General features: G+C 49.2%; 1 protein-coding gene across 4 annotated transcripts in view; it reads left to right on the top strand.

Annotated features, from left to right (window-relative positions):
* Positions 1-24,282, top strand: part of VANGL1 (VANGL planar cell polarity protein 1) — a 48,585-nt gene that overhangs the window by 11,631 nt on the left and 12,672 nt on the right. For all 4 annotated transcript variants that reach the window (XM_082205940.1, XM_082205938.1, XM_082205939.1 and 1 more), the window contains one exon: positions 2,261-2,868. In XM_082205940.1, coding sequence (XP_082062066.1) covers positions 2,261-2,868 — 608 coding nt within the window. The remainder of the gene's footprint in view (positions 1-2,260; positions 2,869-24,282) is intronic.

Here is a 24,282-nt window from a genome sequence, read left to right as displayed (position 1 = left end):
ACTCAGTTCAGAGTTGGACATGCATTTGAGAGATTGCCTCACCTCTGCCTCAGACTGCCTTGAACTTGCCTTGGGCGAGTCTTTTGCCATCTTTAAAAATAAGACTTCCAATGGCTTGCCTTAAAGAAAATGTGCTTTTCAGTTTTGGAAGGGCTGTGGAAAAGTTTACCAGTGTGCAAGATTCACCTTGCATATGGTACCTTGCAAAAGTTCTCTAATCCAAAAATGTTTTGCAAATTGCTGAAGGGCAAAGGGGAAGCCGTGGCTGGCTTATTGCCATCTTTCTGTGTGGTTTCATTGGCCTTTGGCTAAGATGACGTGGGGAGAAAGATCTACCAATTATATGTACCATTGGAAGTTTACTGCAATTTGCAGAGCACTAGAGTAAGCGAAAGACCTTTGGCAATCTAATTTCCTAAATGGCAGCTCTATTTCAGATCCATACTTGGCAGACTAAATGTCTTGACACCTAGACAGGAGTACATTGGCACAGCACAACATTGGTGATGATACCTGACACTATATTTGGTAAACATTGCAAGATAAAAAGCTTCTGCCACTAGCTACTTGTTATGTCTACAGTGGCAAAGGAAACTTCCCAGGGAGTAGAGCCTTGGATGATCCAGGTTTAAATCCTCAGCCATGAAAATCCTTAGGGATGTTGATTAGCCCAAAGCTAATTATGCCCTATCTCAGAACTAGCTGATAGGATAAAATGGATGAGGGACCGAAACAATGGCAGCGTTTGCACATCCTAAAAAACTAGACTGTCTATGAATAAGTTTGATGACTCCTTCCCTGGAGAGAATGGAATAAACAAACAGAACTCTTGGATTCCCATTTTGTGGCTCCCTAAGCCACAAACTTGAGCCATAGTTTGGTGTTGACTTGTTGATCATGGCTTGTTGGGGAGCAGCAAACCATGGTCCATGGTTCAGATGTAATGGGAGGCCAAGACTTCCTAGTTTGTGTATCCTGCTCACACTACAGGAGGAACAAAGTACTGTATGAGCTATCAGGCAATGTGTGCTCTGCTTGCTCTTAGTAAAAAGGTAAAGGGACCCCTGACCATTAGTCCAGTCGTGGCCAACTCTGGGGTTGCGACGCTCATCTCGTTTATTGGCCAAGGGAGCCGGTGTACAGCTTCTGGGTCATGTCGCCAGCATGACTAAGCCACTTCTGGCGAACCAGAGCAGCGCACGGAAACACCGTTTACCTTCCTGCCAGAGCGGTACCTATTTATCTACTTGCACTTTGACGTGCCTTCGAACTGCTAGGTTGGCAGGAGCAGGGACCAAGAAACGGGAGCGCACCCTGTCGCGGGGATTCGACCTTCTGATCGGCAAGTCCTAGGCTCTGTGGTTTAACCCACAGCGCCACCCACGTCCCTTCTTAGTAAACCATGCTAAACCCAAAAGATTGGCTTTATTGTGATGTGCAAACGTGTATGTTCTCCTAGGAGGAATGCAGGAATAATTATTTTTAACAATAGTTTATAATGATGACATCTCACAGGTTTTTTTGGTAATTAGTGTATTAGGCCTATTACAGTGGTACCTCGGGTTACAGATGCTTCAGGTTACAGACACTTCAGGTTACAGACTCTGCTAACCCACAAATAGTACCTCGGGTTAAGAACTTTGCTTCAGGATAAGAACAGAAATCGTGCGGCGGGGGCGGGAAGCCCCATTAGCTAAAGTGGTACCTCAGGTCAAGAACAGTTTCAGGTTAAGAACGGACCTCCGGAACGAATTAAGTTCTCAACCCGAGGTACTACTGTAATTGTTCTTCCTCGTAACAATATCTTTTAACTATGTGACTCATCAACTGACCAAATCTTTTTTGACCACTTAGATGTCAAGTATAACTACTGAGAGAAGAGTAACTGGCTGAGATGTTTCCCCCCATTTTAAAGTGAAGTATGCTCTTCACAAAAGTAAAGCTAACAGTGAGAGTATGGGAGGGAAGCTGTGTGGTTTACTGTTATCCCAGGAGGCTATGAGGACAGTCAGCTGAGGAAATTGGGAAACATCCTATGGAAAGGCTTTTGCCTATTTCTCCAGGGCATCCTATTCAGTGTGGGAAGCCATAAATGCAGAGGGCATAGCTTGCTCTGGTCTCTTGTCAGCTGTGTGGGTTCATCTTGACCGGGGGATTGGAGGCCCTGAACTAGCCCTCTTCGCCTGCAAAACGAGGGCCATCTGAAAGTGTCCTGACTATAGGAGTTGCTTATGAACGTGTTCTCTTCTTTTCTGCTTAGGATGACAACTGGGGTGAGACCACAACTGCCATCACAGGTACCTCTGAACATAGCATGTCCCAGGAGGACATTTCCAGGATCAGCAAGGACTTGGAGGACAGCGTTGGCGTAGAGTGCAAGCGCTATTTTCTCTTGACGTTGGCTGCAGTTCTGGGACTCCTCGTCTTCCTCACCCCTGTTGCCTTCATTCTGCTCCCGCAGATCCTGCGGAGGACTGAGTTAGAGCCATGTGGCACTGCTTGTGAGGGGCTCTTCATCTCTGTGGCTTTCAAACTCCTCATCCTCTTGATTGGCACCTGGGCTCTCTTCTTCCGCCAGCCCAAGGCTGACCTCCCCAGGGTCTTTGTCTTTCGCACCCTCATTTTGGTCCTCTTATTTCTGCTGGTGTTTTCTTACTGGCTCTTTTATGGCGTCCGCATTTTGGAATCCAAGGACATCAATTACCAGGGGATAGTACAGTTTGCTGTGTCGCTGGTGGACGCTCTTCTTTTTGTCCACTATCTCGCCATTGTGGTGCTGGAACTGAGGCAGCTGCAACCAATGTTCACGGTCAAGGTGGTTCGATCGACAGACGGAGAATCACGCTATTATAGCCTGGGCCACTTGAGGTAGGTCAAAGCAGATTTGGGAAGCCAGAGCAGCAATTTGCATTTAATCTCTACTTCCTGCTTTATTTTTTAAAGGTGGGGGGTTTTTTATTTAATAGATACAAAACTTAAACTGAAGCCAGAAGAGAAACAGAATTCATCAAGCTGGATGAATCTCCCCTTTTTAATTTTGGTCTTTAGCTCAATTTCTGCAGCCCATTTACATTTACAGTCATACCTCGGAAGTCGAATGGAATCAGTTCCGGAAGTCCGTTCAACTTCCAAAATATTCGGAAACCAATGCACAGCTTCCGATTGGCTGCAGGAAGCTCCTGCAGCCAATCGAAAGCAGCAGAAGTTGCATCAGACGTTCGGGTTCCAAAGAACGTTTGCAAACCGGAACACTCACTTCCAGGTTTGTGGCGTTCGGGAGCCAAAACGTTCAACTTGCAAGGCGTTCGGGATCCAAGATACGACTGTAGTTCCTTCACAAGTTTTGCTGGTGTTTGTTGAAAACAGCTTCAGCTTGTTTTAAGTTGTGTAAGAACCCCATTTTTAGGCTCCCCACCTTGCCTCTGTGTGGAATCTAGCCCTGGTCACAGAATTGTGTCTGTGTGTGGGACTAAATGCATGTAGCAGGAGTAGGACTGGACCTCCCGGCCCTGCCCCCCACGTCATGAACCCCCCCAGCTGCATAGTGACCCATGCATATAGCACCAATGTCTGAAAAAAGAGAGCCCTTCCCTCATTGGTTTCCATGCAGTTTGGGACTACCTACTGCACCAGCTCCTTCTTCCTTCTCTGGTGGGGGCAGGATACTCTTGAAAGCACTGGGCAGCCTCTTACCTGAGGAGAACTTTGAAAGTGTGGTTGTCGGCTGTCTCTCTCACTCTCAGCCAGCACTGCAAACAAGGTGGCATTAGGTGGTCAAGTTCTCTGTCCTTCACAGTTTCGCAGCTGTACAATCTAAAGGTAGTAAAGGAGGCGTGGCAGCAACATGGAGCCGCAAGCCGATGGTGCTGCTTAGTAAGCATGCAGGGTGAGACGCTTCATATCTGTTCTGAATGGAAGGCGCACCAGTTGGTGAGGAACAAAAATGCCATGTTCTGTCAGTTTGGTTAGATCGGGAAGGGAACAGTAGGCTTTCCAGATGTTGGATTCCATCTCCCTTCAGCCCCAGCTTGCAAGGCCAATTGTCAGAGATAGTGGGGCTTAGAGTCCAAAAACATCTGGAGGAAGAGCCCCGTGTCACTGGACAGCAGCTGTGGTGTTGAATGTTTGAATACTCACCTGGATAAAATGCTGTCTCCATATCCAAAGCCTGGCATGTTGAGGAAAAGGTTAACCTAGAACCTGCTCTGTGATTTTGTGTGTGTTATGTTTTAGCACTATTTTATTGCATTTTGTTCCTGTGTTTTACACACACACACACACACACCCCACACAGGGTTTGCATATCACAGTTCTTAACAGCTTTGGACTTCTGGGCTCTTCCCCCCCCCCCCATATTGAGACATGATCTGCAGATTATGCTGATTACATACCTGGACTGTACCATTTCAGATTGTAGGATGTATGGGGTTAAGCATCCCATGTAAAATATTTTATTTATGTAGTAAACTAGCACATTAGAACGAGTGCTATAGTTGTAGCCCTTGCTGTGATATGTTCAGTTTATTACATCTGGGAAGTCTATACGTGAGGAAACACTCAGAAAGTTGTCTTCCCCCAAGCTCGCACACATGCCATCTGAAATGGAATTGCCCAAATTCTGCTGCCACACTTCGTGCAGTAATATGTAACATCAGCATTTAGATGAACCTGTTTAAACGAAAAGCAAAAAACTGGCAAAGGATGAATCAGTCTAAACTCTGGGTGGCTGCCATACCAGCTGGGGTGAAATTGAGCTGAAGCTGTGCTCTTCTTTGTGTGTGTCCTCGTTTTCTTCTCTATCCCCCCCAAAGTGGTTGCTCCAGAGAACCACATCAGGTGTCGAGAGGCATAGTAAGGCTTGAATCAGATTTGCTGTAGCTCAGGAGTTTGAAATCATAAGCTGCTGTTGGCAATGGGGAACAAAAGGGACCGAGGGAAAATCTCATTCTTTGAATGAGCAATGGAGGGTGTTGTAATAAGAGGTTGCATGAACCGTAAAATTGCATTTGGCTTCAGAACATTTTCACACAAGGTTTTTCAGGTATACACCTAAAACCACGTAACAGGCACATGTATAATCCAAGTACACATGAGCGAGCCAGGATTGGCTCCAGTTTTCTGCTGTCTGTACATTTGCCGACAAACCTGTCTATGCCTCTACTTATTCTGGACTATTACTTTGGTACATTACCAACCTTCAAGAGGCTGTACCTTTGTTTTCTAGTCTTTCAATCCGTCATTTTCTCCTCTGCCCGTTGTCCATTCATGATAGTCTAGATGCCTCAGAGGAATAATGGGCTAGAGAGATGCACAGTATATTTGTTCCCTTCAGGTATTACTGTCTTGGAAACGGGGCTGTGTGCTTAAGCCCTGACCCAGAGGTACACATTACAGTGGTACCTCGGGTTACAGACACTTCAGGTTACATACTCTTCAGGTTACAGACTCCGCTAACCCAGAAATAGTGCTTCAGGTTAAGAACTTTGCTTCGGGCTCCGGCGGCGCTAAAGTGGTGCTTCAGGTTAAGAACAGTTTCAGGTTAAGAACGAACCTCTGGAACGAATTAAGTACTTAACCCAAGGTACCACTGTAGTTTCTCAGCCCCTCACACGATGAGAGTGGTGTGCCTTTTGTGTCTATGAAGGCTTCCAATACAATTGAGAACCTTGATCTTGTGAGGTTCTCAATTATGTGGGCTAAATGCCTGGCCCCACTGTGCTTCCGTTGCCTCTTCAGGTCAGTAATTCCTGAAAAGAGCTACGCTTTCAGGCAGTGTATGAAATTCCCCAGGTGCCACGCACGGGTCCAATTGCACCTGTGTGGAGATTTTGGGGCACCAGGTTGCAACTGACATCTCCGTCAAGCCAGCAAAAGACACTCGCCTGGGCGTCCTCCATCATTGCATCAAGGAAAGTAAGAGCAGGGCTGAGTGCAGATCTATTTCACTGTGCTGTAGCCTTTCCACAGGCCACCCAAACGGAACTCACAGACCACAATTTACAAACCTCTACCTTAGTCCATCGTTAATACCATTTCCCCTGTGTGTGTTTCTCCGCCTTGCACACTGACAAGTGAATTGCTGTAAGAGCAAGCTGCAGTCAGGCAATGTAGTTAAGATCCTAGAATCGTAGCATTGGGAGGACCCCGGGGCCATCTAGTCAACCCCCTGGCACATAGACATTGCTTTGTGGCAGCCGCAGCCTGGGTATAAGGTTGCATTGGCACCTAGCTTATATATCTGAGTTTCTAATTCTGCTCTCAAGGTGCCTGTGACTTGGTGCCACTTTCTTGATTCCTTGGAAGGGACATGAGATTGAAGCATTTGTTGTTGGTTCTCTTAGGGTGGCTGCTGTTTGGTCTTCACTTTGTATTTGTTGTACATTGCTGGATCTCTCTAGTACAGGAATCCCCACCAGGGCATCCACAGACACCGGGTTGGTGGCCCTTGGGCATTTTCTATGCTATTTTTTCTTTTAATTGCAGGCACTTCCTCCACCCGTGGAGGGGCTTTTCTTTTTTTCTTTTTTTGGTGGGGTGGTCAATTATGCTATGTATGTGTGTGTCTGAGAGAGATGCTCTTGGGCAAAAAGAGAGGGAAAGATGTATATGTGTCAGAGCTGCTTCCAGATCCTAGCTCACAGAGGATCACGCTAGCCAGCGTTCACTTTATAAAAGTCTTTATTGAGTTACAGTTTCCATTTCCAAGCTGGAGCGTGCAGCTCTACGTCTTAGAAGCTAGACCGGCGAAGCTCCGTCTGAGTCCCCGCCTCCTGTACACCAACTTAATACTCTAGCCTTACTCCACCTCTTCCGCCTTTCCTTCCTTCTCTGGGTCCCTCTGCCCCCCGTGGTCTCTTCCTTCCTGGACTCTTCCGACGCCGACCCCCCGGACCCTTCTCCCTCTTTGCGGCGGGCTTTAGGACCTGGCTCCCTTTCCGGGCTGCTTACTGTGCCGCCTTCCTGCGCATTTGAACTTGGCACGCGCGCCCAACTTTTCACCTTCCTCTTGACCGTTTCCTCACTCCCCGACGGAGGTGTGGCCAATCCTGACTCAAGCCCTCCCGCCTGTGGCAAGTCGCCGGATCCCGATATCTGGCCCCCTTCCTCCCTACTGCGCCCTGTTGGGGAAGCTGGCCCCGATTTCCAACTGCTGCTCTCTGAGCCCCCTCTGGTCCCTTCTTCCTGGGGTGTCTCCCTAACCCCCCCTTGCTCTGACCACTGGCGCTCCATTCTGTGAATCTTCCGACTCACTGGAAAGACTCGGAGATCTCGGGCCGCCGTCATTGCTCATGTTTCCTTCGTATTCCTCCCCTTCGCTCTCTGTTTCCTCCCTTTCCTGTGCCTCAGCTCCTGAACCCCTGACAATATGCAACTGTATAGTGTATGACGGAGAGACGCATGTGCTGCTAGTAAGCTTTTCCCTAAGCAATAGGGAAGTTTTACATTTTTCCTCTCCCTGCAATTGCTCTTGCGCTGAGAGTGGTAAAAAGGGGGCTGGACTGAAGAACCAAGTGAATCTTTATATGGTGCCCCCTTTCCTACTGCTTGACTGATCAATAGGAGGGTTCATTGTTGGCCATGTAAGCGGAGGCAGCAGGCCAGAACTAGCCCAGGCAGAAGATCGCACAAGAAATAGGGGAAAGGCATGTTTCTTGGACACTGTACATGCTGCTCAGAGAATGTGCATACTGCTAGAACAGGGATGTCCAACAGGTCGATCGTGATCAACTGGTTGATCCCTGGGAGTCTTTGGTTGATTGCTGGCTTCTCCATCCAGCCCTGGCCCCTCGCCCCATCCTCTAGATAGCCAGAACGGAAGTTGGTCTTGCTGCGAGGCTTACTGTTTCATTAGTGATTTCTAGGTGAGTGACTTTGTTCATTTATTCCTTTGTCCTGCTCCCCCCCCAAAAAAGTGACGTTCCCCCCTAAAAAAAAAGCTCAAAAAAGGGGTAGATCACTGCCAGTTTTTAATTGTAGATCTCAGTCTCTTGGAAGTTGGACGTCCTTGTGCTAGGAGAATCTACAAAATGCATTGCAAATACGTACTTTCCCTAAGGCCTGTTTGGAATTACAGCATATGTGATGTCAGGTGTGGGAAAACTGAGACGTAATTGCCAGTGTGCAGTCAGGAGACTGGCTTGTGCATTGGCAAGACAGAGCAGGTTTTGGCTCTCCTCAGTCAGCTAAGGGGCAGGAGGGCCTGAAGCTGAAGGCACTTTAAAGCACCTCACAGGGCTCTTTACCAGCCCTGCATAGTGCTTTAAAGTACCTGACTTTGGGACTTCAAGGGTGCTCAGTCTTGCTGGATCAGACCAGAGGCACCGGAGTGCAACAGTGCTTTCGACAGCAGTATGCCTTTTCTCTGTTTCTCCTATTCAGTGTCCCTGCAGCCCACACTGTTCAAAGCCCAGCATGTGCCGAGTGCAAATGAAACTCTATAGGATCTCTATAAGGTGCTGCTCCTGAATGATCTGGCTGTTCACTGGCATTGCTGGGTGAATATGAGTGGGCTTTTAATTCCCTCCAGTTCCAACAAGATCTTATTCTCAAGAGAATAAGAGCCTGGTTTTCACCTAAGCATTTTATCGGTTCGTTTTCCTCCTTGGTGCTTCTTCTTCTTGTCTCCCCTGTATTGACCTCTCAGGATTATCAATAGAAAATACTTCTAGTTCAGCACTGTCAGTTGGTGGTTTGGGAAGAGCAGTTGAAATAACAGCTGACTTAGTTCAGCTTGTTCTCCTTCCTTGTGTGCAAGTGTAGGGCAAAAAGAGGTTTGGCCTGCTGGCTGCACTCTCTGGAAGCCTTTCAAGATCAGGAGTTGGAAATGGTTTCTGTGGCCCAGCAGTTTCCTGAGGAATTTGGGCTGCGTTAACTAGTGCGCTAAAATGTTTAAAACTAAATAAATAAAAAGCTTAACTGTGGAAGTTGTTTGATCAGTCTGTTAAGAAAGATGCATCCTCAAAACTAAAGGATTAAGAATATCAGCACCTCTTTTTTGCATTCTTTTTGAAAATATAAGAGCTTCAAGATCCTTTCACAACCCCCTAAACATTTCACGTACAGTGGTGCCCCGCAAGACGAATGCCTCACAAGACGAAAAACTCGCTAGACGAAAGGGTTTTCCGTTTTTGCGTTGCTTCGCTAGACGAATTTCCCTATGGGCTTGCTTCGCAAGACGAAAACGTCTTGCGCTTTTTTTAAAAGCCGCTTGAAGAGGCGCAGTTGCGACGGACCGTGCTTCACAAGACGAAGAACATCGCAAGACGAAAAGACCCGCTGTCAGGGGTTCAGGAGCAGAGGCGAGGGCAAGGGAGGAAACAGAGAGCGAGGGGGAGGAGGCAGAAGAAAAGATGAGTGATGACGACGACCCGAGATCTCCGAGTCTTTCCAGTGAATCAGAAGATTCACAAAAAGGAGCACCAGTGGCCAGGGCAAGGGGGGAGACTAGGGGGACACCCCAGGAAGATAGAGCCAGAGGGGACTCAGAGGGGAGCAGTTGGAAATCGGGACCAGCGTCACCGCCAGAGAGCAGGGAAGAGGAAGGGCGCCAGGGATCAAGCGCTGGCAGCTCACAACAGGAGGGAGGGCACGAGTCAGGAGTGGCCACACCTCCATCGGGGAGCGAAGAGACGGTTAGACGGAAAGTGGAAGGTTGGGCGCGCGCGCCAAGTTCAAATGCACAGGAAAGTGGCGCAGTAGGCAGCCCGGAAAGGGAGCCAGGTCCTAAAGCCCGGCGCAAGGAGACAGAAGGGTCCGGGGGGTCAGCGTCAGAAGAATCCCGGAAGGAAGAGACCCCGGGGGGCAGAGGGACCCAGAGGAGAACTGTCAGGCGGAAAAGGTGGAGCAGGGCTAGGATATTAAGTTGGTGCACAAGGGGCGGAGACTCAGACGGAGCTTCGCCGATCTAAGCATAAGACGTAGGGTTGCACGCAGCAGCTTGAGGATGCAGACTGTAACTCAATAAAGACTTTTATTTAATGATCGCTGGCTAGCGTGATCCTCTGTGAGCTAGGATCTGGAAGCAACCCTGACAGTAAGCTCCGTCCCATCAAATTGTGGGCATCCACGGCCTCGCGGAGAGGAGAGAAAGCGGGTGCCTACAAGCGAGCTCACGAACGGCAGACAATATGACGGCCAAACAGCAAATAGCGGAACTCAGAGAAGCAGTGTCACGACTGAATGCCGAGGCGCTGGCATCCAGGAAGAGAGAGGAGGACGCAGCTGCCGCCTACAGGGATCTCCAGGTCAGGTTGGACGTGCTTACGAAGCAAGGGCAACAGACACCCAAACCAGAGGGGATTGGGTTGGGGAGACGCACAGGCGGTCTGGTCTCTCACTTCGATGGGAATTTGCAACAGTACCCCAACTTTAGAGCAGACGTAATGTGTGCACTGCAACTGCTGCACAAAGACTTTAGAGATGAACAAGAGAAAGTGGGGTTCATCATGTCCCATTTGCATGGAGACGCTAAAGCATGGCTGCGCAATTTGTGGAGAGATAAGGATCCTGCGCTCCAAAATGCAGACGCCTTTATTAAAGCGATGGATGGGTGTTTTTTATCAAGCATTGACGTGGATCTTGCCCGGAAGGAGGTTTTCTGCGAGAAGGAGGCAGACAGGCTACCCCCCCACAGACCATATGACTGCAAGATTGACCTGCTGCCGGGGGCGGCGCTGCCCAAAGGGAAGCTGTATTCCATGTCTGAGGACGAACTGCAGGAACTCAAAGAGTTCATAGATCATAATTTGGAGCGCGGTTTCATCCGAGAGTCCAGGGCAGCGGGGGGCAGTCCGGTATTCTTTGTTAAGAAGCGAGACACGCCCCAAAAAAGACTCGTAGTGGACTACCGCATTTTGAACAGTGTGACCAAGCCATCGGACTTCCCCATGCCCCGCATCGACGACCTCCTCGCAAAAGTACGCAAGGGCAGCGTGTTCACCAAGTTGGACCTGCGAGGGGCGTACAACCTCATTCGCATGCGGGAAGGAGATGAGTGGAAGACAGCCATGTTCACGCCCCTGGGCACCTACGAATATAGAGTTATGCCTTTTGGATTGCAAAATGGCTCCCACGTTTTTCAAGCTTTCATGCATCACGTGTTGGCGGGGCTCCTCTACAAAACGTGCGTCTGTTTCTTGGATGACATCCTGATCTTTTCGGAATCGCAGCAGGAGCATGACAGACACGTCAGGGAAGTGCTGAGCAGGCTACAGCAACATAGGCTTTACGCCAAGCTGGAGAAGTGCCAATTCGATGTAACGGAGGTGGATTTCCTGGGCTACAAGTTGTCTGACAAGGGGCTCGCCATGGACAGCGCCAAGGTTCGAGCGGTGTTGGATTGGAAAAGCCCACGCAACCGGAAGGAGGTCCAACGGTTTGTCGGCTTCGCGAACTTCTATCGCAAGTTTATCAAAGGCTTTGCTATGCAGACAGCGGCCATCACGGACACGCTCAGTTCCAAGAAAAAGAAGTTCATCTGGACAGCGCAGGCGGAGCAGTCCTTTCAGGCACTCAAGCGTCTCTTCGCGTCGGAAGAACAGCTGCTTCATGTCAACCCCAGCAGGCCGATGAGGGTTGAAACAGACGCCTCGGACAGGGCCGTCGGAGCAGTCCTGCTGCAGAAGGACCCGCAGGGGGTTTGGAGGCCGGGAGCGTTTTACTCCAGGAAGCTCAGCAAGTCCGAACAGAACTACACCATCTGGGACAGGGAGTTGCTGGCTATTCATGCAGCGTTCAAAGCATGGAGGCACTTCCTGATCGGAGCCAAGCACACGGTGCAGGTCTGCACAGACCACAAGAATCTGGAGCACTGGCGCACGGCACAGTTCCTGAACCAGAGGCAAATACGTTGGGCTGAGTTCTTTGCGAACTTCGACTTCCGAATAGAGTATGTCCCGGGGGACACCAACATCATGGCGGATGCGCTCTCCCGTAAGCCACAGTATCTGGAGGAGGCAACGCCAGCGACCGCCATGCACATCTTCGCACCGACAGTGTGGGCGTGCGCTGCGGCGACAGTTGACCTGGAGGCGGTGCGACGAGCGTTGCAGGATGACTCCTTCGCGCAAGCTAAGATGGCAGACGTGCACAGGGGCACGGCAGCGACCGACGAGTTCCAACTGCGAGATGGATTGCTCCTCCATAAAGGGGCCATCTACGTGCCGGGAGACGAACTTCGCGCCAAGGTACTGCAGCAGCTGCACGACGCGCCCACTGCCGGGCACTTTGGCAAGGAGAAGACAGTGGAATTAGTCGCCAGAGACTTCTGGTGGCCCGGAATGAGAGGGGAAGTCGCGGACTACGTGGCGAGGTGTGACACCTGCCAGAGGGCCAAACCAGTACACAAACCGCCGGCCGGACTGCTGGAACCGCTGCAAACTCCGTGCGAACCATGGGAGAGAGTGGCCCTAGACTTTGTCACGGATCTGCCCAGCTCGAGGGGCAAGACGGCTGTGGTGGTGGACTTGTTCTCCAAGATGGCACATTTCATTCCGTGTGCCAAGGTGGCCACGGCGGAACAAACCGCCAAACTGTTCATAGATCACGTGTTCAAGGTTCACGGTCTGCCGCGGTCTATTCTGTCCGACCGAGGGCGACAGTTCATCTCGAACTTCTGGCAGAAGCTGATGGGCTTCCTGAACGTCAAGATCAACCTGGCGTCGGCTAGACACCCGCAGACCAACGGGCAAGCGGAGCGGGTCAATGCCATCATGCAGCAGTACCTGAGATGCTATGCGAATCAACAGCCTGCGACGTGGGTGGATTACCTGCCTCTCGCCGAGTTCGCCTACAACAACACGAAGCACGTGTCCACGGGGGTCACGCCATTCTTCGCCAACAACGGGAGGCACCCCAGAACCTTCCCGGGACTGGAAAGACGGGGGGAGGGGGAGCCGCAGACAGCAGATGCGTTCGCGTCGGAGTTGCAGGAGATCCACGATCAGCTGCGGCGGCACCTGGAGCTGGCTAAACACGCATACAAGGTACAAGCGGACAAACACAGAAGGGTTGGCGAAGAGATCCATGTGGGAGACTGGGTCTGGTTAGCAGCCCAAGCTTTGCCGGCCAGGTCGTTGGCGAAGAAGAAACTAGGGCATAAACACCTGGGGCCCTACCAAGTCGAAGAGCAGGTCAACCCGGTGGCTTTCAGGCTGGCGCTTCCGGAGGGTTCCAGGATGCATCCGGTGTTCCACAGATCGGTGCTCACTCCCTACAAGGCACCGCACAGGTTTCAGGAACCAGGAACGGCGCCGAGTCCGCTCCGAGAGGGAACCGGGCAACGGGGAGTGGCACAGGAGGTGCGCCTCAACGAAGTCACGGAGATTTTGGACTCCAGATGGGGGGAAGAGGGGGTAGAATACCTTCTCGCTAAGGAGGGCACCCCGGCCAGTGCCAACAGCTGGGTGCCGGGCTACGCTTTAGACGAACCTCTGCTCAAGGAAGAGTTTCATGCCCTCTTCCCACATAGGCCAATGCCAGCGGACTTTTTCGATGACTGGCTTTTCACGCCCACGCTTTCAGCCAGCACGTTCCAGGGGTTCGACTCGGATGAGGAACCGACACGAGACGCCAGTTCCCCGGAGGGGTCGCCCTCGGGATCTGCTTCAGAACCCTCGTATTGGTGGGATGATCGACCAGAGGAGCAGTGGCGCAGAAAGTGGCTGGAGGGTCCAGGACGAGCAACGTCTCCAGAAGGAAGCGAGGGAGAGACGGACATGGACGTTTTCGGGGACGACCAGGGTTTCGAGCACGGCGGCACAGAGATGGAAGCAGAGGTGACCGTCGTCGACGAGAGCAGGGAGGAAGAACCGGAAGACTTCAGATGGAGGCCCGCCACGGGAAGCGAACTGTACCCGACATTCGTCCCCTTGACACGGCACCACCCAGCTCCCGCACCGGAAGGAGGGGAGGGGGGAAGAGGGGGCTTCGAGGGGGGGATGGATGTCAGGGGTTCAGGAGCAGAGGCGAGGGCAAGGGAGGAAACAGAGAGCGAGGGGGAGGAGGCAGAAGAAAAGATGAGTGATGACGACGACCCGAGATCTCCGAGTCTTTCCAGTGAATCAGAAGATTCACAAAAAGGAGCACCAGTGGCCAGGGCAAGGGGGGAGACTAGGGGGACACCCCAGGAAGATAGAGCCAGAGGGGACTCAGAGGGGAGCAGTTGGAAATCGGGACCAGCGTCACCGCCAGAGAGCAGGGAAGAGGAAGGGCGCCAGGGATCAAGCGCTGGCAGCTCACAACAGGAGGGAGGGCACGAGTCAGGAGTGGCCACACCTCCATCGGGGAGCGAAGAGACGGTTAGACGGAAAGTGGAAGGTTGGGCGCGCGCGCCAAGTTCAAATGCACAGGAAAGTGGCGCAGTAGGCAGCCCGGAAAGGGAGCCAGGTCCTAAAGCCCGGCGCAAGGAGACAGAAGGGTCCGGGGGGTCAGCGTCAGAAGAATCCCGGAAGGAAGAGACCCCGGGGGGCAGAGGGACCCAGAGGAGAACTGTCAGGCGGAAAAGGTGGAGCAGGGCTAGGATATTAAGTTGGTGCACAAGGGGCGGAGACTCAGACGGAGCTTCGCCGATCTAAGCATAAGACGTAGGGTTGCACGCAGCAGCTTGAGGATGCAGACTGTAACTCAATAAAGACTTTTATTTAATGATCGCTGGCTAGCGTGATCCTCTGTGAGCTAGGATCTGGAAGCAACCCTGACACCCGCGGAACGAATTCTTTTCGTCTTGCGAGGCACCACTGTACCTCATGCTTACCCTGAGAAGTGTAAAGCATTTTGCCTTGGATTAGTTCCTCCTTTCTAAGCCCCTCCTGATGACCAGATCGTTAGTCATGCCTGATTAATAAACAGTGTAGCTTGAGGACCACCACAACAGATACTCTGGCGAGACTTAAGAAGACTGCTTAATCTTGAAAATATTATTTGAAAGATTAATGGCCCCATCTCCTTCCTGGTCCTTTCTGTGTGTCAGAGGGAGATCTGGCAGATTCTGCTTCTCTCAGCAGAGTAATGGCAGAATCTGCACCTGCCAACCTCCTCTCTTCCCGCCTGCAGGCAAACTGTGAGGGCTTGTCCACCCAGGGCCGGATTTAGGTTTGATGAGACCCTAAGCTCCTGAAGGTAATGGGGCCCTTTATATGTCCAGCTGTTCTTTGTCAACAACAAATTGTCACTGTTTTTTGTGTTGAATATAAGCTATGGTACTTTATGGACCTTTATGGTATCTAAAGCCGTTTACACATAACAAAATACAGCGGTACCTTGGGATGCGAACGGGATCCGTTCCGGAGCCCCGTTTGTATCCTGAATGAAACATAAGACGCGACAGCGCGTGTGCACGGGGCACGTTTTGCCGCTTCCACACATGCATGTGACCTCATTTTGAGCGTTTGTGCATGCACACATGGCGAAACCCGGAAGTATCGCGCTCCGTTACTTCTGGGTTGCCGCGAAGCGCAATCCGAAAGCGCTCAACCTGAAGCACATTCAACCCGAGGTATGACTGTATGTATTTCATCAAAGTAATTGTTGAAAAGTCCATGCAGAATGCAAAGTCCATGCAGAATGTAGGCACCCTATATATAGAAATGAGCAAACGAGTGATATTTTAGGGAGCGAGCTAGCAGGAGGGGCCCATGTCTTACTTCATAGGAGCCTACACAACACAAAACATTGTTGCTGTATGTAGGTTTTATTTTATTTGTTTTTTATCTAATATTTTGGAAATGTACATCCAGTTTTTCCCCTTTAATTTTTTTGGGGCCCCCCAAGCGAGTGGGGCGCTACGCTTGTTTAGCTTATACATACGTCCGACACTGCGTCTACCCCTCTGTTTGCCTTGCTGCTTCCCCCCAAGGAAACCTGCAATTTACCGCTGAGTCGGACCAAATGGCCATTAGGTGTTCCATGGATTGCATGCAGTGGTAGACAGCGTGTTTTTCTGGGGGGAGCTGCGGGGCAAACACAAAACTGCTCAGACCCATGCTTTCTAGGGGAAGTGCGGATGAGCCCTGGCTGTTCCTTCTGGCCAGATAGCCAATCCATCAAGCTCATTTCTGCTCAATGCACTCTTGTCTTTTTGCACACATAGAGTTGCTCTGGAAGTGACTCTCCTCTGTGCCTGAAACTTTTGAATATCGATATGATTTGGATTCCTTCCATTCTTTTTGAGAAAGTGAGTGGATTTGCCCTTAGTAAACTGTCTTTCAAAAAATGCTCTCTCTCTGTGCTTCTCATGGAAAGGGGGGAGGGGTGAATAAAACAAATGCAAGGTGTAGGTATATTTTTTAAAGGTGGAATAAATTTGTATGCACAAGACTTTCCAGCACTCCTGGCACCTGATGAAGTTTTAGAGCAGCACACACTACTCCAGCTGCCGCCTTACTTGCCAGATCATGCTCTGACATGACCCACTCGCTGAGTTCACTGCAGGAAGGGGAGTGCTGATGCTGGAGTCTACTAGCACAGCAGAAGGCTAGACAAGACTGAAGCAAGTTGTTGCAACGTCAAAGTGAAATTGCATGCCTGCTTCTGAAACACCCCATAAAAAAATCAAAAGATTTATAGCCCAGCAAGCCTGGTATTCTACAACCATTAAGCATGGTATCATAAGTTTTCCCTTCTTAATTACTGTGGAAGGGCAATTCGTTGGTGGCCAGGGGGTTTTAAAAAGAGCCTTGCAGAACAATTCTGTATGGGTCTATTCAGAAGTAAACCTTACTGGGTTCAATATAGCGTAAAGGTAAAGGTACCCCTGACCGTTAGGTCCAGTCGTGGACAGCTCTGGGATTGCGACGCTCATCTCGCTCTATAGGCTGAGGGAGCCAGCATTGGTCTGCAGACAGCGGACTTGTGGGTCCTGTGGCCAGCAGGACTAAGCCGCTTCTGGCGAACCAGAGCAGTGCATGGAAACACCGTTTACCTTCCCGCCGGAGCGGTACCTGTTTATCTACTTGGACTTTGAAGTGCTTTTGAACTGCTAGGTGGGCAGGAGCTGGGACCGAACAATGAGAGCTCACCCCGTCGCAGAGATTCGAACCACTGACCTTCTGATTAGCAAGCCTAGGCTCTGTGGTTTAGACCACAGCGCCACCCACGTCCCCACTCAATATAGCTTACTCCCAATTAAGTCGGTATATGATTGCAATCCTAACATGTCAGGGCTGGGGAAGTCTTCCCAATGGCCTGTGGTTTTTCTCCAGCCTGCTGAAGTCAACATCATCTAGCTATGGAGGGAGAGAAGATGAATAACACAAGGGCTCTCCTTCCATAAGTGCCCTGGGGCGCCGCCATGAGGCAATCCTACCCACGAGAGGAAAGCCATTCGGACAGCACACATTTCCTTGCCCTTATCAAAGCTTCTTCTTTCAAATGCAGTACTTGGCACAGTGGGACAACTATCTTACAAAATTGCTTCTAGCAACACATATTTTGATGCCTAAGGTGGAAAATCCAAGATGTGTCCCCTTCTTTCACTTCATCCCCATGCTGGGGAACTAGCCCCCCCCCCCAATACATTTAATAACACTGCCTGTGATGTTCTCTCCAATGCACCGGTATAATGTGGTGTTCCTTGACAATCACAGGGTAGTTTCCATATTTACTTTATCGTGGTCCTGTTCTGTTCTAGGTGCCTCACACATAGCTGCTATGTGCAGTCTCTTTGCTTTCCTTGCATGCTGCTGAGGCGCATAAACCTCTGACATAAACCTCTCAGGCGGTTTCCCTATGAAGCATAACAAACCTCTTAAAGGGATATCACCACATCTCCCTCTTTTTTTAATAATAATACTAAAAACTGATAAACAAAAAATGTAATTCAGTAATAGTAACACACAATCACTTTCAGTGAGTCCTTCTGGCTTTCCTATGGCTCTGTTGGACCTCCCTTAGCTGTACAGTATTCCAGTTCCTGGTGCCTATTTGCCATGTCCAGGGCAGCTGTTTACCAGCTCCATCTGGTACGCAGGATGAGACCCTACCTGCCCGCAGACGGTCTCACCAGAGTGGTACATGCTCTGGTTATCTCCCGCTTGGACTACTGCAATGCACTCTATGTGGGGCTACCTTTGAAGGTGACCCGGAAACTACAACTAATCCAGAACCCGGCAGCTAGACTGGTGACTGGGGCGGCCGCCGAGACCACATAACACCGGTCTTGAAAGACCTACATTGGCTCCCAGTACGTTTCCGCGCACAATTCAAAGTGTTGGTGCTGACCTTGAAAGCCCTAAACTGCCTCCAAGGCCCAGTAGACCTGAAGGAGTGTCTCCACTCCCATTGTTCTGCCCGGACATTGAGGTCCAGTGCCAAGGGCCTTCTGGCGGTTCCCTTACTGCGAGAAGCCAAGTTACAGGGAACCAGGCAGAGGGCCTTCTCGGTAGTGGCGCCCTCCCTGTGGAACTCCCTCCCACTAGATGTCAAAGAGAACAACAACTTCCAGACTTTCAGAAGACATCTGAAGGCAGCCCTGTTTAGGGAAGTTTTAATGTTTGATGTATTACAGTATTTTAATATTTTTTTGGAAGCCACCCAGAGGGGCTGGGAAAGCCCAGCCAGATGGGCGGGGCATAAATAAATAAATAAATATTATACTGTTTTGTTTTGGGGAGTTGTTTCTCTGCCTTCTTCCCCTGTCATGGATTTGAGCCCCTCACTTGGTGCGGAGTGTGTTGGTTGTCCATCATTGTTTCTGAGTGAATAATAATAATATTGAATCAGTAGGAGATGCCTTCTCTTCCATCGTAAAGGAAGGTTCATGGGGTGTGATCACTTCATATGATATTGAAGCCACTTAGTGGTGGAACACTGTCCGTTCCCCTTTTGGATTTCCATTCCTACAGCGGTACCTCGGGTTACAAACACTTCAGGTTACAGACGCTTCAGGTTACAGACTCTGCTAACCCGGAAGTAGTACCTCGGGTTAAGAACTTTACCTCAGGAAGAGAACAGAAATCATGTGGTGGCAGCGGGAGGCCCCATTAGCGAAAGTGGTACCTCAGGTTAAGAACAGTTTCACCTTAAGAACGGACCTCCGGAATGAATTAAGTTCTTAACCAGAGGTACCACTGTATTGGAACTCAGCACATAATTTTCTTGAAGTGATGGCAAGTCTTTGGTACCCTTATCGTATTACCATTTCCCCTCAGCCTTGCACAGATTTTTGCATGGGTACATGTCAGCATCACATTGACCTTGCAGTGCAAATTGTTTCACAGGCATAAGCCAAATGGAAGCCCCTTGAAGCAGCAGCTTCCACGGAGTGAGCTAAAAGTGCACAGCTTTGCCCTTTCCCTAACTAGGAGCACCTGCCCAAACCCTGCAGATGCTTCCCAAGTGGAGAAACACCTGGCACCTGCCGTATCCCCAGAGTTCATCCCTTGTGGGAATAAGAAAATGACATCCTTCTTCAGTTGTTTGGGATCCAGGCATAACAGCAGGCAACTTTTTCTCACAGTTACTAAAGGATGCACCCAGGGAGTTGGCCCTTTTGCCTTTCAACAGTGCCCAGTGCAGTTAGTCTGCCTGGCTCCTCTTTCAACCCTTTTCTTACGGCTAGGGGCACATTTCTTGAGACAGGAATGGCAGGTGTGTAACCCTTTTCTCTGTGGTGCTTGCTGTCCTAATCAGGTTTAGGTCTCAGCATGCTTTTAACCCTTTGATGGGCACTGGTGATGTTGGCACGGTTACAAGCGGCACTTGCATGGCCTTGCCCTTGTGTTTAATTACTCGTTCACACATGCCCTTGGCTGGAATGGGGGTTATCTTCAAAGTTTTTAGATTAAACTTCTTGTGCTCTAAATAGAGGGGCTTGACTTGCATTTTGTAACTTTATTGTGTGGCCCCGTGTCTACCTTAAATGTTACCGTGTCGAGGGAGATGATCTGGTCTTGTGATGTTTCATCCTCTTGCAGCTTGCCAGTGCAGAAATCTTCCCCACCCTCACCCGTGCAGTTGCTAACTTCACCATGCAGAGCACGAACTCTCCGTTGGTGATACTGCGTCTTATGGCTTTAATTGCAGACCCTTGAAAATAGTGCAGCTGCTTGCATATGTTGCAACGTATGCTGGGCACTTAATGGGCGCACGAAGGCAGCCACATTTGGTGCACAGCTTTTTCCTGTTTCCTTCCTTGTGTCTTGCTCCAGTTGCTTGCTTCCACTTGGAGCTGTCAGTTTGTTTGGTTTCTGCGTGGACTTGTGGGGTGGTGCTTTCCAAATTCCTAGGCCTTCTCTGGGGTCCTGCTTGCCTTGTAATGTTTGCATGCCCTGCACTGTTGCTTCAGCTGTTTTGCAAATTCTGAATGCCTTTTCTAATGCGGGATCATCATTTTCCAGCAGCCTTTTCTGGATGCTGTTGTCTTGGATTCCCAATACATACTAGCTGCTCTCTCAGGCAGGTTTCAGTTAACTCTCCATAATTGCATGTTTCCATAGCAGGCTGAGAGCAGCCACAAAAGCCTCAGCTGTTTCTCTCTCTCCAGTCTCATTTTGAATGTACAATGTTCAAAGGTATCATTCCTTTTAGGGAGGCACCTTTCCTGCGCCAACTTGTAGTTAAGTTTTTTTCAGTGGCAGAACGTTGTAAGCCATTGCATAGATGCGTTGCTTCTTTGTCCACTACATTGAGAAAGAAAGGGCGCTGTCTTCTGACTGTCATCATCCATTTCTGTTTTTACCCAGCATCACATAGAAGTCAAAGGCTTGTTTAAAACGTTGCCAGCCTTCTGCTTCATTGCTGGAGAGGCTCAGTATAGTTGGTAGTCCTAAATCAACATTCTTACTTTCCTTGACTTCTCTTCTAACCAGACAGGTTTTTCTGGAGACTTCCCACTCCTGCTACCGTTTTCTTAGATGCACCTATAAAGTCTGATACCAGATTTCTTCAACATAATGTTGTTTCGTTTATTTAACTATTGGGGGGGGGGTCATGTCACAATTTACCTTCTCATGGTTCTGTTCTGGGTGCCTCTCACACAGCTCCCACCTACAGTCTCCCTTCACCCCACCTGGCCCCAAAATATAACAGACCTCTTAAAGGGGACATTGCCACACTTGCTTTTAATGGCACTGAAACTCAGTTATATGAAGTGGATGCCTCAGTTTGACTTCTTTTAGACCTGGCTAGCGGGGAAAGGGTTTGTGTGTTACATTAGAGATGTTATCCTATAGAATTGTAGAGTTGGAAGGGACCCTGAGGGTCATCTAGTCTAGGAATATGCAGCTGCCCCATATGGGGATCAAACCTGCAACCTTGGCGTTAACAGCACCTTGCTGTGACCAACTGAGCTATCCCTGTTGCTTTTAGCAACAGAAATTAGTCTGGAAATTACCATGGAAAGAGAGGGCTAATGTGTCCCTTCTGTGGCATTAATAACCCACAGTAAAACCTAGACTCATTTAATCTGGCCAGTAGCCAAATAACTTTGGGAGCACCTTTCTCACTGTTTCCTTCATTAGCTGAGCGCCTTTGCAAGCTTTTCTCTCTGCTGAGATGGTTTCCATTCTTTGCTGCCTCTTGGTAGTGTTTGCGCCTAGAAGTGAATGCCTGTGTGGGAAGAGAAGGGTGTGTACATGCGCTAACGTTGGGTGGGGGGCGGTTCCCATTCCTTTATGGCTCGTAACATGCAGCCGGCAAAGCTGAGTTGCAAAGGGTGGGGCTTCTCCTTGATGTGGGCAGGAAGGTTTCAGCAATGCAGCCCCAGGGGCCTGTTTCAGGCATGTGCTCATTCTGCAAATGATTGTGACCTTTCTGGTTTTCTGGTTGGTGCCATCCATGTAATTAAGGTCTGCTCCTCCTTGCGTTTCAGTGCCGCCTCTCTTTAGTGGGCAAAGGAGCAAGTGAAAAAAAGAAGGGGGTTGGAAAACCAGAAGCCTCATTGGACCCAGCCAATGACACTTCTTTTGTATGTAGATGGTTCAGCAAAAAAAGGAACACAAAGAACTTGCGTATTTCTCCTTAGTTGACAGCCACAAGATGGTTATATGCATGCAAGTAGAGATTACAAATAACACCAACAATAAATGAATGGAGTGGGGTGAAATGGGACATTTCTTTAATGGCCAAATTGAGCCATTTTATCGGGGGTGGGGGGAGAGAGCAACAGTATATTTTTGATAAAACTTGAAACCCATTTACTTTGAGAATCAAAGGAGAAATAGAAATTATTTTAAATGATACTATTATGAGAAACAATAATATTTGTAATGGAATAGCTTGGTAACGGTGTCTGTTTTATAAGATGTTAAATTAATAAAGAAGTAGAATCATTGCATGTGTTAGGAGCTTAAGATACTGGAATAATACATATAAATGTGTACATACTATGGGCTGTGACCCCATTTGCTTCTCTTGCCAGCCATACCTTCCCGCCAAAAGAAAGTATTTCTTTACACATAGTGCATAGTTGAACTATGGAATTTGCTCCTGTAGGGGACAGTGATGGCCACCAACTTATTTGGCTTTAAAAGAGGATTGGAGAAGCCCATGGAGGAGAGGGCTCTCAGTGGTCACTAGCTGGGATGGCTAGGTTTTGCCTGCACAGCTGGAGGCAATAGTTCTTCCGAATACCAGTTGCTGGAAACCACAGGACAGGAGCGTGTTCTTCTGCTCAGATTTCTCACAGGTATCTCGTAGGTCACTGTGAGAACAGCATGCTGGACTAGATAGATGGGCCATTGAGTTGAGCAGCAGCCTCTTCCTACATTCTAACCCTCTGCCCCCCTGGCCAAGCCCTTCCCTTTATACCTGGCTAACCCACCATATTTCCATTGCTCACCTGAGCTGCTTACCTGCCCACATCTCTGTCCTCTGGTTCCCTCCTCCTTACCTTGCCTGGGCTGCTTGCCTGGGTAGCCTGCACAGTCGCCTCTCCCTCCTCCAGACCCCTCCTCCTTGCCTCGCCTACCACCCTGATCACCTACCTGCGTCTCCCTCCTTCAGATTGCTCTGCCTCACCCAGACTTCTTGCCTGATCCACTTGCTTGCTTGCTTCGCACACCTCCACTCCTCACCTGTGCCTTCATGTTCGTCCTCCAGAGACCCTCTCCTCTCCTCACCTGGGCTGCCCTCCCAATGGACCAGCAGCTCCCCAGACTGTGGGTCCCTTCCAACTCTGCTCTTCTAGGATTCTATTATTTTATCATCCAGTATCACCTGTCTGTGGCCAAGCAAACTGCAGCATGATTATATCCTTACAGTTTTATTAGAGAGAAAGCTCTCATAGTAATTAATATAGAATAGATAATATATGTATCAATGCAATAAAAATAAAAAGCAACCAATACAAAAATATTAGGACTTATTAAGTTGCAAATGGTGTTACCAAGCTTTGTTATCAATGCTTGTATAAACAAATGATTTGATTTGCATCTGAAGTTTTAAAATAAAGGAAAAGGGAGAACTATGAGCCAAAATAGATGGTGGTGAAAGATCACCAATAATAATAAAATTATTATTACCTGATCTCTCAGTAATTATAGCTTAAAACAGCTGCAAGTAATCCCCCTCCCTGCCCCCAAATTAGGTTGGTGTTGAGATGCTAGGAGAGGGAAGGTTTAACCCATGGGTAGGCAAAGTAAGGCCCGGGGGCCGGATCCGGCCCAATCGCCTTCTCAATCTGGCCCGCGGACGGTCCGGGAATCAGCGTGTTTTTACATGAGTAGAATGTGTGATTTTATTTAAAATGCACCTCTGGGTTATTTGTGGGGCATAGGATTTCATTCTTCTTTTCCAAAATATAGTCCGGCCCCCCCACAAGGTCTGAGGGGCAGTGGACCGGCCTCCTGCTGAAAAAGTTTGCTGACCCCTGGTTTAACCTTTCTCCTGAACACTTTTCCTGATCTAAATCATACGTGATACCTATATGTGGCTCCTCTGGGAAACACATAATTTTTGACCAGGGAAATTGTAGTGTACTTATGTGTAGGGGGAAGGGTTAAAAAGAAAATTCCCCCTGCTACTGCAGCCCCACCCAAACCCTCCCACTAACGTACGGAGAGAATTTCTTAAAAGTTTTAAAACAGCAGCAACAACAGCCCTGTCCTTTAATTACAATGAGCTGGATAAAAACCAGTGTTGGAGGAGGCTTATGAGAAGCATTACAGATGGGAACTCTGGCTCATACACTCAGCAGCATTGCAGTTCCATGGTTCTTGGAAGGCTGAGTCTTTCTTTCTTTCTTCTTAAACATTTTTATTTCATTTTAATACATCACATGCAAAAAAGAAATATAGAAATAAACAAAGGCTGAGTCTTTCACTGAACCAGTTTGGTGGTGAGAAATTA

Source organism: Podarcis vaucheri (assembly GCF_965113315.1).
Source record: "Podarcis vaucheri genome assembly, chromosome: 17".
Lineage (NCBI taxonomy): Eukaryota > Metazoa > Chordata > Lepidosauria > Squamata > Lacertidae > Podarcis > Podarcis vaucheri.
This window is presented reverse-complemented; position numbering and strand designations above follow the sequence as displayed.